Source organism: Coregonus lavaretus (genome assembly GCF_964263955.1).
Source record: "Coregonus lavaretus genome assembly, chromosome: 20".
In the NCBI taxonomy this organism is placed as follows: domain Eukaryota; kingdom Metazoa; phylum Chordata; class Actinopteri; order Salmoniformes; family Salmonidae; genus Coregonus; species Coregonus lavaretus.
Genome location: NC_140007.1, coordinates 16,737,555 through 16,752,015, shown reverse-complemented (window position 1 = coordinate 16,752,015; position 14,461 = coordinate 16,737,555). Strand labels below are relative to the sequence as shown.

Here is a 14,461-nt window from a genome sequence, read left to right as displayed (position 1 = left end):
CCTATTTTCAAGTAACCCAGCCAGTTCCACTTATTTTATGAATTCCAGAACTAGCCCATCTGATTCAAAAAATGAAGGGCTTGGTGATTAGTGGACTAATTGAGTTAGGTGTGCAATTTAGCTTTTTAAAACTAAAGTCAGTATTTGTTCAGTGTTTAGGTCTGAACGAAAAACCTCCTTGGAGGTCCAAGTGTGTTTCCTATATTGAGCTTTGAAATTGGTGGTAAATACATATGTAGAAAAAGAAGGGGTTGGACCACATCCAATTGCTGGACAGAAAAAGGCAAATATATGTAAAAAGTAATGCCCCAACTGTCATGTTTCCCAGCGATTTATTTAGACCCACACAGAGCTTATCAGACTTTGTCAGGTGCAAATGATGTGTCCTGTAAATGTGTCTGTAGTGCAGCTAGCAAGACAGTCCATTTGAATAACTGTGAGAAGAGGCGTAAAATGGCGAGAAACGGTCAGTGTTCTGGTGAAAATAAGTTGAGTAGGTATGTGGTAATGATTAGGTGATGTTTAATCTCTTTATGCGTGTTCAAACATTTGTGAACATACTGAGACTGTTGAACTTAGATCAGTTTGGATAAACGTAGGAGCTGTGGTAGGTTTAGGAATTAGAGGATGAGTCTCTAGAAGACAGCGTTTGTTTACATCTTTCTTTTGGCAGCTCAGGAACTAGGAAAAATAGTTCAGGTATTCATTTGGTTGTTGTCTGTTGGAAAAGCAGTGGCATGTATTCGTGGATGCCAAGGGATGCCAGGCTTCCCCCAAAAAATGACCAAGAAAAAACCCTACAAAATATATTTAGTCTCTCTGTGTTTCATAACTTTCCTTCAATTCGCAAGAGGCTGAATGTATCTCACAGGAGAAAGCATCCAAGCAAACAAAACAGCGCCCCTCTGTCTCTCTGTGTAGCCCATCTATGCTGTCTGGTCAAAAAGTGTATGACATTGTTGCCGCCCGTAGCATTGAATGCAAAGGAAGCCAGCGAGCATGTGGCCTCCCTTGATAAAAAAAAATCTAAAATAATAGCCAATCAGCATTGAGCTAAACTGAATGAGCTCAGCTGTGAATGGTCCTGGCACACAAACATTTTTTTTAAAGGGAAGGCTTCACACCAATCACATCACATTTGAAGCCAAATGTCATTGACAGAACTTGAATTGTTACATCTCGTTGTGTCTTGTCTTACTGTTGCTAGCTAGCTAAAATCGTCCCTTTCCTAAATTAGCCATGGATGGAGATAGGGATTTGGACGTACTGGCCAATGATTATAATGGCGATTCTGATCCAACCACCCTGAAGAAGGCACAGTGATGCCGAAACATTGATGTTTTACCCAATAAATTACTGGGAGTTTATATGTAGAGTGTGCGATGCTCTTTATTTATTTGTATAACTTACAGGCGATTCTGATCTAACCATAAATTCATACATTGTGCCCCTGGCCTGAATGGATGGAAGTTCAACATGTAGCTAGATGTAGTTATGTTAGGCTAATGTTAACTAGCTGGCCTGGCGCATTGTTGCCCATAAAAGGAAGTTAGGCTAGTGAGCAAGCATTTTAGCCAGGTAGCCTAGGACGACAAAAACTAAAAGCGTGTATGACAGAGTCATAGACCGTTTAGGAAACATGAAAGAGGAGATTGGCGTTGGTGTCAACATGTTTTTTCTACTTTCACACACACACACACAGATAAATCAATACCATGGACAGCCACATCATATTTAGCTTATGCTGAATGGACTAAATCGTTTTTGGTATCTTTTAGTTGTCACTGTATTAGACTAAGAATAGGTGATTAGATGATGAAATGGTGCTGGAATAGTGGAGGCAGCGCCTGTTTTCTTTGTGACTTGCGGTAACTCGTGGGTCTAAATCGATAGTTGTCCGAAAATGACTTGCTTGACTGTTTGTTACATGCAATATGTTTTGTGGACTTCACCGGACAGATGTTGCTCTCCGGTTTTGTGATGAAACAAAGGTGTGGTTGAATTTATTCTGCCACTGTGTCTTTTTATTGTCTCGGCCTTAGGCCTATATATCACAGTGTCAAGGCTTATGAACAGGTTATACAGCAAACAACGCAATTATCACAACACAGGTTGTAATATGGCTTTTCTTTCCTGGCTTCGCTTCCCCGGTTTGGCTTCCCCACGCACCGCTACTGTGGAAAAGTAGCCCATGTAGCTGACGAGAGCAAATGCATAACTGGAACTCTTTAGCTACTTATTTTACAGCTGAGGTGTGCATGTTTTTGACCTTGTGCTTCTACAGTGCTGATCTGTGACCCATAATGGTGAGCAAGCATGGAAGTGAAATTTGGCACATGTTCAGTCAGTTGGTTAACCGTGGCACTAGTGTCCATTAATGGTTTAGCTGTCAGAGGAAGGCCCAAAAAATTGTCTGTTCTCTCTGCTACCGCACGGCAAGCGGTACCGGAGCGCCAAGTCTAGGTCCAAAAGGCTCCTTAACAGCTTCTACCCCAAGCCATAAGAATGTTTAAATTGATTTGTATTTTAATGAGGGAAATAAGTATTTGACCCCTCTGCAAAACATGACTTAGTACTTGGTGGTAAAACCCTTGTTGGCAATCACAGAGGTCAGACGTTTCTTGTAGTTGGCTACCAGGTTTGCACACATCTCAGGAGGGATTTTGTCCCACTCCTCTTTGCAGATCTTCTCTAAGTCATTAAGGTTTCGAGGCTGACGTTTGGCAACTCGAACCTTCAGCTCCCTCCACAGATTTTCTATGGGATTAAGGTCTGGAGACTGGCTAGGCCACTCCAGGACCTTAATGTGCTTCTTCTTGAGCCACTCCTTTGTTGCCTTGGCCGTGTGTTTTGGGTCATTGTCATGCTGGAATACCCATCCACGATCCATTTTCAATGCCCTGGCTGAGGGAAGGAGGTTCTCACCCAAGATTTGACGGTACATGGCCCCGTCCTTCGTCCCTTTGATGCGGTGAAGTTGTCCAGTCCCCTTAGCAGAAAAACACCCCCAAAGTATAATGTTTCCACCTCCATGTTTGACAGTGGGGATGGTGTTCTTGGGGTCATAGGCAGCATTCCTCCTCCAAACACGGCGAGTTGAGTTGATGCCAAAGAGCTTGATTTTGGTCTCATCTGACCACAACACTTTCACCCAGTTTTCCTCTGAATCATTCAGATGTTCATTGGCAAACTTCAGACGGGCCTTTATATGTGCTTTCTTGAGCAGGGGGACCTTGCGGGCGCTGCAGGATTTCAGTACTTCACGGCGTAGTGTGTTACCAATTGTTTTCTTGGTGACTATGGTCCCAGCTGCCTTGAGATCATTGACAAGATCCTCACGTGTAGTTCTGGGCTGATTCCTCACCGTTCTCATGATCATTGCAACTCCACAAGGTGAGATCTTGCGTGGAGCCCCAGGCCGAGGGAGATTGACAGTTCTTTTGTGTTTCTCACCAAGCTGCTTGGCGATGGTCTTGTAGCCCATTCCAGCCTTGTGTAGGTCTACAATCTTGTCCCTGACATCCTTGGAGAGCTCTTTGGTCTTGGCCATGGTGGAGAGTTTGGAATCTGATTGATTGCTTCTGTGGATTGGTGTCTTTTTATACAGGTAACAAACTGAGATTAGGAGCACTCCCTTTAAAAGTGTGCTTCTAATCTCAGCTCATTACCTGTATAAAAGACACCTGGGAGCCAGAAATCTTTCTGATTTGAGAGGGGGTCAAATACTTATTTCCCTCATTAAAATGCAAATCAATTTATAACATTTTTGACATGTGATTTTCTGGATTTTGTTGTTGTTATTCTGTCTCTCACTGTTCAAATAAACCTACCATTAAAATGATAGACTGATAATTTCTTTGTCAGTGGGCAAACGTACAAAATCAGCAGGGGATCAAATACTTTTTTCCCTCACTGTATAACCTCTGACTTTGTGGAAACGTTATGACAAGCCAGTTTCACAGCATTCACAGAACTACCTGCGTGAGTTGTGTTTTGACCTGCGTGTCCTTTCTCCTGTCCAGGTGAGCAACCTCAAAGCGCCACCAATGGGAAAGAGAAAGACGCCCTGTCATTTGACCTCAGTGAGTAGCCCCATTGGGCACAGTACACCTTTTTAATTGTGACTCTGACTCTACCTATAGCTCTAGCAGTGTGTTCCATGGCTTTGTTTGGTCGACAAGGCTTGTAACAATAAAAGCATACTGTTACCCAAATAAAGGTATCAAAAGTGGGACGTGAGGGGAAAATACACACCCGTGGAGAGAAGCATCTATCTGCAGCTTATGCGGGCTTATGCCACCTGGTATCTTTGTATTTCAGATGGTATGTAGGCGCGCAGCCTGAACTCGACATACCAGTCTGCGCACTAGCTCTGGTCCAGGGCATTATGTTAGTGCTTTAGTATCGTAGTGGTCGAAGTTGGGAACGCTAGCTATGTGTTCAGGATTAATTTAGTTTAGATACTTTTTGGATACAATGTTAATGCCAAATCACTGGGCTCAGACCCTATTGCCGTGGGGAGTTTTGTTATTTGAGCCTAGTTAGCTGATGACTAAGCTATTAGCAAGGTCAGAGGAGCACAGTCCATTTTGTTCCATTTGGTGCCTAATGAACACGATCCTTGTGTAGGAGTTACTAATGATCTGTTGGTCCTGTGGTCCCTTCTAGGCACCGTCCAGCTCAGCGAGGATGAGAAGGGTGAGAGAGGTGCCATCAAGAGGCTAAGCACCATGTGGTCCTCATTCCGGGGCAAACATGACAGAGACCGTGAGTATAAGGCTAAGGATGAAGAAATGCATTACATTTTGCTGCCGACTAACCAACCCTCATTAACTGGTCAACAAATGACAAAAAAAAATCTAAACAGTCAAATGACGTGACCAACAGAAAATACTATACAAGGAATGGACATTTTTCATTAAGAGCTTAATAGAAACATGCAACAATAGCAAGCCCATAGAACTAAGTTTGAAGTTTACTTTTAGCCCATGAGAATTGGATGCATCTATCATCGCATTTTGCAGACATTTGTAAAATATCCTAATATTCCTAACGTGATGAATAGATTGGATAGTCATAAATTAGGATTAGCCTATAAAATAACTTAATCACTGTTCTCAAAATAATTATTTCTGAACAATTTGTTTCTTTTCCTTTGCACAGCCCCAGCTAGAGGAACATATTTTAGGAAGATCTGATCAAATGTTTTCCTTTTAAAAACACATTTCATGCAATTCTACGACACTTTACATGACAGGGTAGCCTTCTCTGCTGACACTGACAAACTGACATCAATAAAAATGACCTTGTCTTGAACGCAACCATCTAATCTAGGCCTCCGAAAAGGTGAGGTACACATTGTTCAAAATGACGTCCATCTAGCCTGGAGGAGGAAATTATATTGTCCTAAAATAACTTTCCAGTGGCATTGACTCACCCCATGATAAAGACAGTGAAGATGTGCACTCACCGCGGATATGGGCAATGCTCTCCGCTAGTGCCAATAAGATAGGCTATAGACTGCTACTGTGTTCACTTTGGGAGTTGAGAACTTTGATTACTAAAGACCGATTAGAGTTGTTTCTTTGTCTTTTCTCGTGTGTTTTTCCAGCGATTGTATTTTGAAATATTTCGTTAGGCTTAGCACTATTTTAGATGTTTCATTGACTGCCTCAACGCAACAATCAGCTCTTTGATATTTGCAGCTTCCGATATTGCACGCTTCCCAACTGAAGTCTATGGGCTTGTGATTTTAAAACAATCCACACCTATTTCTTCAAAGAAGCTAATGATCCTCTATGGCTAAATCATGTTCTCTGGTGTAGTAATTTGAACGATTTCATTTTCTGTATAGATGGTAGTAGGCTAATTATATAATTTTGGCTAATTCAATGTACATTTGGGGAAGCTTCCCCTAGCCTATTGGAGCAATCCTATCGTCTTACAGTCAAAAGGCTATAGCATATTATTGAAAATGAAACTCCTGTAACGAAGCAGCTAATAAAACGTAATTTTCAAACATTTGCCAAAATGCAATTCGCGGGAAAGCACTGTTCTAAACCGCACGCCTATTGTGAGAAGAAAATCTCAGAAACTTAGAAAGAGGGGGGATCTTATAGCAACAACTAGGAGGGGTTGCTAATATGACTAGGATTGTGCCTTTGGCTTCTAATAATAATAATAATAATATGCCATTTAGCAGACGCTTTTATCCAAAGCGACTTACAGTCGTGCGTGCATACATTTTTGTGTATGGGTGGTCCCGGGGATCGAACCCACTACCTTGGCGTTACAAGCGCCGTGCTCTACCAGCTGAGCTACAGAGGACCACCGGAAGAAAGTTGATAGAACAGGAGAGAAATGAACAGGAGAGAAATGCTGCTTAATGGCATGAGGAAGTTAATTGAAAATAATTGCCTCCACATTTCTATGGTTGGATTTTGGCTAGGCTACTTTGAAGCAAGGTAAGACATGCCTCATTATTTGAAGGAAAGTAAAATGTTCCGTTTTCAAACAATTATACTGCCTCAAGCTCACATTGCAAAGTGGTGGATGACGCGCTGATCACCTGCCTACTGTTGACTATAGCCTATGCACTCAAATGGCGAATGGGAGGCACGCTTTAATTACGAGTTGAGATTGAGAAATAAAAATAGTAGCACTTTTTAATCATGGCCATCAAAACAGTTTATAACACGCGATTGCATTTAGACTGGTTATTTGTTGCGCAATGTCTAGGCTTACAAAAGCATGTTTCACTCCAGTACCAGCTTTTTGAGGAGCCGCTCTCACGCTGTCTGAAAGGTGGTAGGCTATTCCGCTCCTCAAACTAGGCTCTGTATGCTGTGCGAGTGTGATAAATAAGATCCATGATGACTAATGAAAATACACACGCGGCAATTTAATTCCACCAAATTATGCAAATTAACCTATAGACTGATAAGCATGACTGGTCAAATGTATTTTCAGTGGCTAACCGATTAACGGTTAACCATTAACATCCCTATATAAGGCCTTAAAACGCTCCACAGAAACGCCTTGTTACATAGAAACACTTCTTGTTTTCTATTAAGTACTTCCTATTTCACACAATACTTCCTAGTTTACAAAAAAACTAAGGCCCTGTTCAGAAATAACCCCTAGCCCCTAGGGCATAGGCATTTGTGTACAGTAGATGTACAATGGCTCCACCTTGCCTTCTGTCTAGCTAGGTGTGATTTTTAGACAGGACCAACAGGTTTGCCTAACTCCAAAAAATTAGATATTTGACAAGTGTGCAACAATGGTCTAGCTATGTCTTCATCAGACACTGAATGAGAATGGATAGGTTGGTGGAAGACAATGGTGTTATGATTAAGGCTGTTACGGTGACCGTATTACCGCCACACCGGCGGTCACGAGTCATGACCGCAGTCAAATTCCACGTGACCGTTTAATCACGGTAACTAGGCTTCTCCAAGCTCTGATGCTGCTGATGGTCATTAGTAGCCTACCAAACTCGCTTAACTGCCTGGTACTCAGCACTATATTGTTTATCATTTTACATTTACATTTTAGTCATTTAGCAGACGCTCTTATCCAGAGTGACTTACAGTTAGTGAGTGCATACATTTTTTTCATACATATTGTCCCTCTAATCACTCTGACATCAATGCAAATGTTTTTCGAAAATCAAATCAAACACTTCATGAGAGCTGATGTTGCGCGACATTTCTATAGGCTATGCAGTTGCGTGAGAAAACCTCTATTAAAAAGAGGAGGCTCCCATCAGCTTTCTATAGGCTAGGCCTACTTTATCAACTTTCCTAATAATAAGCACATTGTTTCCTTTACAACAGGAGTATAGCCTACCTGGCTGGCATGAAAATGTACCACGGGAAAATCGTCCTCCATTCGCTATTTAAGTGCATAGATGACATGTATTTTTTTCCCCATGCCCCTGTTCTGAGACAGATGCATGATAATGGTCCATTCCAAATCAAAACTAATTTCACACATATATTATTTAGTATATGTAAAGACATTAAATTAAGAATAGTCTGATGGGTGACAATATTAGCCTATCACTTGTGAATGATGTGTTATCACTTGTGAATGATGCCCAGCGTGTTTGTATCACAACTAAAGTGTCCAAATAACTTCTTAAAATAAGCACATTAATCCGCTTTACAACCAGTGTAGAGCCTAACTGGCATACTAAGGCGGCATGTGAGTTTCAAGTTTGGGGAAGATAAAAAATGCACCTTTATAATAAAGTATTACATGCATAATTGCATTTGCAGTCACTTTTGAAAACAGTGTTTTCCCGCTAATTGATTGCATTTTGGAATATTTGCGCTTATAGCCTACTCTGTGTGCTCATTGCTGCACTTATAATGTGAAGAAATAGCCTAATACTTTATCAACATTTTAAGCTAAATGTTCTGATCTGGTGCATCATTGCTTTTAAGTTTTTTTGATGCGAGTGGTTGTATTAATTTGGAATCTATCGCATCCCACAACTGTCCCAGAGTATGTTCTGAATATTTATTTATTTATTTATTTATTGCACAGAAGGACAAGTTGTCCAATAGAATAGGTCAACTTTTTTACTATGGGGGATAGTAGATTGACATAGGCTAGTGCTTTTGCTGTTCGTTAGGCCTACTCATCTTGTTGGCTGACAAAAAGTAGGCTAAATGTGGACAGTTCTTCTAACATCTTGAATATGTGCCTCGGAATCTGATAAGAGGGACGCACGCAGTGGCATCCCCGATGTCTTGGTCTTCACCTGTAGCCTATTTCTTAGCTGAGATGCCTGTGAGAAGGACCCGGTCACGTGACGGGCATTGGCTAATAAGAATTGAGATATCTGAGAGAGCCATGTGAGTGAGAGGTGCTTCGGTGCATGGCAGCCCGGGAGAAGGGAATTATAATTATTATATTCAGCCCAATGGCACAACGGCCACTTTGTCCGCAAAAGGCATGGATTCTTTAGGGGGCATTATGGCCACACAAGGGGATGCTGCTGGGAAATTCGAGGCCTGGTGAGAATATTATCAAGTGCTTGTCAAATTGTGAATGAGAGACTGATGAAGTGTGTGCAGCCTGCACAAGAAACAAATCAGAGCTCATGCTTTTCATGCAAATGTTTTCAAATCTTCATTAGTCGCATCATGCAGACTATATTAATGTATTAAAAATCTAAACATGTAGCCAAATGTTTGTATCACAACTAAAGTTGCATAAGTAACTCTAAATTAAGCATATAGGAGGACCTGTTTCTTTGTTAACCGCTCAACACAGAATCGCCACGTGCACACTTCCTTGGAAATCGTTTGAAGAAAATATCCTTTAGATTTTATTCAGCTATGTTCAATTGTATTCTTCATACTATAAAATAATAAAAAATAATGCCACGGAATTTTAAGAAAATCTTGTCTGCTAAGTGAACTAGTGTAGCCCACAGCCATATGGCATAGCCAGATCAGGGCCTAACATAAGCACAACTCAGAGTATACTATTCTGTTCTTCTGAAATAGACTACATTTTCTTCATGTGATGTTTCTTTAGACCTGTCTAAAATAATGGGTGTATTGTGATGGTGTAGGCTACAGTATATTCAACGGGTTTATTAAACTTTTTTAAATGTAGATGTTCCAAAGGTCTGCATCAGTGGCTTGTAGGCTATGCGTGGAAGCCAAGCGATGCTAAATGTGTTTATGTTCATTAACGGTCAATTACATTTACATTTTAGTCATTTAGCAGACGCTCTTATCCAGAGCGACTTACAGTTAGTGATTGCATACATTTTCATACTGGCCCCCCGTGGGAAACGAAACCACAACCCTGGCGTTGCAAGTGCCATGCTCTACCAACTGAGCTACAGGGGGGCCAGTATGCCGTGAGACCGGCAGTTATTTGCTTGACAATCACCGGCTGACAAAATTTCATAACCGCCAAAGCCCTAGTTATGATTGATTTTGTTTTTCCAGTTGTGCCAATTACCTGTAAGTTATTGCAGACCCAGTAATGTATTTGTTTAGCTTTATCATCACTCTGACATTTTTTTATAACACCAGGGTGATTCCTCACGAAACTAGAACAAAACAAGAACATGATTTTTTTATTTTCACAATTTTATCCATAGAAGGGTCCTTTGGGTGAAGGATTGTTGACATGTATTTAACATTTGTATCTTAAAGCATAATTGAGAAATAATTAATTGAAGTTGGAACATTTGTGACATTTTGTCCTTCCCCAGGCCTCTTTTGACGCCATAATGTTTAATCTGTAGGTGCTACAAAGCCAAAATTGGTGACATATGACGCTTTACCGCTGGCTCTGTAATATGAGTATTATTTAGATTTCAGTAACAATTTTCTTACATTCATTTAATATTGAAAAATATAAATGTGAATATTGAAAATACCATTTTAGATTTGGCAAATGTTTAAATATATTGTTTAACATAATATACTCTACGGGCATATCAAAGTTCCAGAATGGGATCTCGTTTTAGAGTTATGATCCAATTTTTAAGCATTACCAACAGAGTGAATGTGAAAATGGATTCAAATTGGCTGTAGAGTATATTGTCAAATTTTCCCAAATCAAACATTTTTATATTTTCCATATTCATGTTTTATATTTTCCAATTTTCATATACTAATGTACGATTTTGAAAAATCTCGTATTACAGAGCAAGCGGTAAAGCTTCATATGACACCAATTTTTGGTTACCTTTGTATCAAATACAGATGAACCGTTATGGAGTCTTAAATAGGGCTGTCCCCGACAAAAAGTATATATTGGTCGACCGAGAGTAGTCTGTTCTTTCGACCAATCGATTGGTCGACATTTAAAAACATGTATTGTTCCATATATAGACACACCCTATGTTTGAATAAAATCAACTATATGTAGGCTACTGAGCTTATCTGATGCTTTAAGCACTGAGATTAAAAATTAAGACACACAAATGACTAAAGAGGGAGCCAGAGATCAATATAGCCTAACCAGAAGAAAAAAACCTGTTTGTGGAACAGTTTCATTTAATTTATAATGAAGTCTTCATATCTCAATCAATGTCATGTGGTTAATCAAAATTATATCTTAATGAAAATGATACAAATCTAAAAGTAACTTCTATTGCCATTGCCAATATGTAAAAATAGCCTACATAAAGCCAACAAATAAAAACAATGCAGTCCGCAGGTAGAAAATATCCTGATATAAATAAATATCCTATAAATCACATTGGCTATGCATGGCCTGTCTGCAAGGAACTTGAAACATTATTAATTTCGTGCTAGCAAACTTGCAACATTGTATAAAATATTCTGGGCCCTCAGAGTTTCGGCCAGTGAGCTCCGGACAGACAGAAACAGCTGTAGGCTATATGCGCAAGCGATAAGAAGTAATCAGGTAGGCCTATGTTATGACGTTTCCACCGGATCAGAGAATGACGTTTTTTACCCTTTCATGCTGTGTAATTATCGAAAGGGAGAGGGCTGGAAATATTTTTCAAATAGGCTACGTTGAGGAACTATTGTCATTCTCAATGGATGTAAAAACAGCCTTCGTTTACTTGCTGTTTGCGGCAAAGAAAAAATGAGCACATTTATAGGCCTACATTTGCTCGCAGGCCAGGAAGCCTAGGCCTACTTCTATGTGTAATCAGGTGTGTGTCCTTATTCAAGATTGACAGGAGCGCTCCAAACAAAAGACAATTAATACATTGACAACTCATAAATGGAATGAAATAAACCCAAAAAAAATTCTCACAAGTGTAGCCTAGGTTGTGCGCTCTGCAAACAACGTGTCCTCTCCTACAATGACAATGATAAGACTGTAATAATAATATAATGAATGTATTAACATAAATTACCATAACCAAACAAACATTGTAGATGAGAAATTATGAGAATGAACAGTAGGCTAAATGTACTACTTGTGATACTGGTGTGCCATCCCCGCGGCCTCCGCAATGGATTAGTCCACTCAGACAGTCGTGAATCAGACAGGTGTCTCGTGTGCCATACATTAAAAAAATATATATATTTGCCACTGCTCGACTAAAAAAATCTTGGTCAACCAACGGCCTACCGACCAAACAATCGACCACTCGACTAAATGGGGTCAGCCCTAGTCTTAAAGGAGGCCTGGGTATGGGCAAAATGTCACAAATGTTCCAATTAATTATTTCTCAATTATGGTTTAAGATACAAATGTCAAATATATGTAAACAATCTTTCCTCTAAAGGACCCTTCTGTGGATTAAATTGAATGAAAATACAAAAATCATGGTCTTATGTTCTAGTTTCGTGAGAAATCACCCACCAGCTGTATGGGTGTACTGCTGACGTACATTAAATGTGGCGTGTAATGGGTTAGTCTTGCCTTACACAGGGCCTGTTGCCTTGGTAAAAGCAGTTGGAGGTAAAACCTGTCACAGTAGGCTGAGTCACAGAACGATAATTTTGTGTGTGCGCGTGTCCGTGTCCGTGCGAGAGCGAGACAGAGTGTGTGTTTGTGAGTGTGTGCGGCAGTGCAGCATAAATAACTTGTCTGGGCAGCCCAGCTCTACTATTATTTATAAGGAGCAATGAAAAAAAGCAAGATAACATTTTCACAAAACCCTAAGGAGAGAAAAGATTAGCCAATATTTATCTTTGGTGTTTGCTGTTCAGCAGGTCCTCTGTCAAACTGCTGCAGGGGTTACCCAACCGTAAACACACCATGTGGCAGAGGTGGGTGGGGGATGGGCTTGTCCTTAGTTTCTAGACATTAATAAATAGATTAAGAACTAAATGTCTCATCATTTCACATCTCAGAAAACCCTAGATAAGAATCGTATAAAACAGGCTGGTGCTCATATACTTAGAAACCTCGTGAAACATTTCACTTTGGCTGTTTTTGCATTTTTATTTTAGCATGGTGTCTGTTACGCCTGTTTTTACTTTGGTATGTGGTTGTTCTCATTTAATAATGCAGAAATAACATGCATGTATTATAAGTATCTCAGAATAATAAGTGTCTTCTGGCTAGTAATTATACGTATTTTCAATTCATAATGCAAAAAAATGTAATATACACTTTTAATATAATTGTATACTTTGTTGGAAAAACATACACCTATCATAGCTGTTGTTATAGTCACACAAATCCTTATGGCTGTATTGAGTTTTGCACATCTCAGCAATTATTGTGTTTTTGATTTGAGGTTGTCAGCACCAGCACCTAAGTTGAGTTCCATTCAATATTCCGTGTTGGAAAAGTAAAAAACATACCGGAGAGCACTCTTATTGGCCACATTCCTGGGATTCTCCTGCAGGCAATGAGCAGCAATACTTTATCTATTGTAACTGATACTGTATATCTGCTGCTGCCTAGGCAGCAGAGTGGAAGAGAGAGAGATATATTAAAAAGGCTTGTTTTTCACCCTCAAGTGGATATTGTATTTTCAAAATATTTCTTATAACAGAGATTTATTGAAAAGTGCTTGAATCTAATGATTAGTAAGATGTAATGTGTCAGGTACGGGGATAGAACCTGCTGCCTTGTCACTGCTGGCACCATGGTCTAATCAGCTGAGCTACCCAGACCATAAACCTTTGATTTTACTATATGTTATTAGTAAGCCTCTGCCTCTACACACTGTTGTCCCGACAGGGGTGATGAAGGAGCCACCCCTTCAGGAGTCTTTGGAGCCAGCTCTGGTGGACACCCCAGCCAAGGAGCAGCGCTACATGAGCGGGCAGTACTTCTTTGAGTACCTGGTGGTGGTCAGCCTCAAGAAATCCAAAGAGGGTGCCTATGAGCCACAGATCATCTACCAGTTCCCAAAGGTGAGTCCGCTAGTTAGTAGAAACTCTGCATGTCTCCCAAAAGGGATAAGGAAGAAAAATGTGAAGAAGAAATGAAAAGTGCAAGGGAAGTCATTGAAGAGTCAGAGGGAGGTAGGAGAGAAGTGTTCAGGTAGGCCTTCAGCAAGGAAAGACAGGAATCTAAAAGTAGGGCTTACCCAATTAAAAACTTCCAGTAGTGGACTAATATTACTTAATATACCAATAATATGTGGTTGAAAGTTGCGGCACTCAAAATGTAACTTTATTCCATTAGATGGAAAGGTATACTGACATTTCAACGTCACATGACGTATTCCTGTAAAGGGAGAGATCTTTGTCAGAGGGATAGAATTGGGCTCTATTAAAATTAGTCTTTACGCGATTCCTCGCTTCCCATCTCCTCGCCTTCTCCACAACCGTATTGGAGGAGAAGGTCTAAGGTCTCTCCCCTAGGACCTTCTTGCATTTTGAGGTTAAGGAGAGAGGAATTGAGGAAAGAGGAATTGAGAAAGAGCTCAAGTTACATCCCTCTGACAAAGATCTTGGTCTTTCTCTCCATCTCTTTGTTGCCCTCTTTCCCTCTCTCCCTCTGTTGTTCTCTCTCTCTGTTGCTCTTGCTCTCTTTCTCAGAG

General features: G+C 40.3%; 1 protein-coding gene across 6 annotated transcripts in view; it reads left to right on the top strand.

Moving 5' to 3' along the window:
* dennd2da (DENN/MADD domain containing 2Da) overlaps nt 1–14,461 on the top strand; it is a 43,720-nt gene that overhangs the window by 16,573 nt on the left and 12,686 nt on the right. For 3 of the 6 annotated variants that reach the window (XM_084185114.1, XM_084185113.1, XM_084185117.1), the window contains 3 exons: nt 4,023–4,082; nt 4,669–4,767; nt 13,654–13,829. In XM_084185114.1, the coding sequence (XP_084041240.1) occupies nt 4,023–4,082; nt 4,669–4,767; nt 13,654–13,829 (335 nt within the window). The remainder of the gene's footprint in view (nt 1–4,022; nt 4,083–4,668; nt 4,768–13,653; nt 13,830–14,461) is intronic. The other 3 variants (XM_084185116.1, XM_084185115.1, XM_084185118.1) reach the window with 1 other exon arrangement.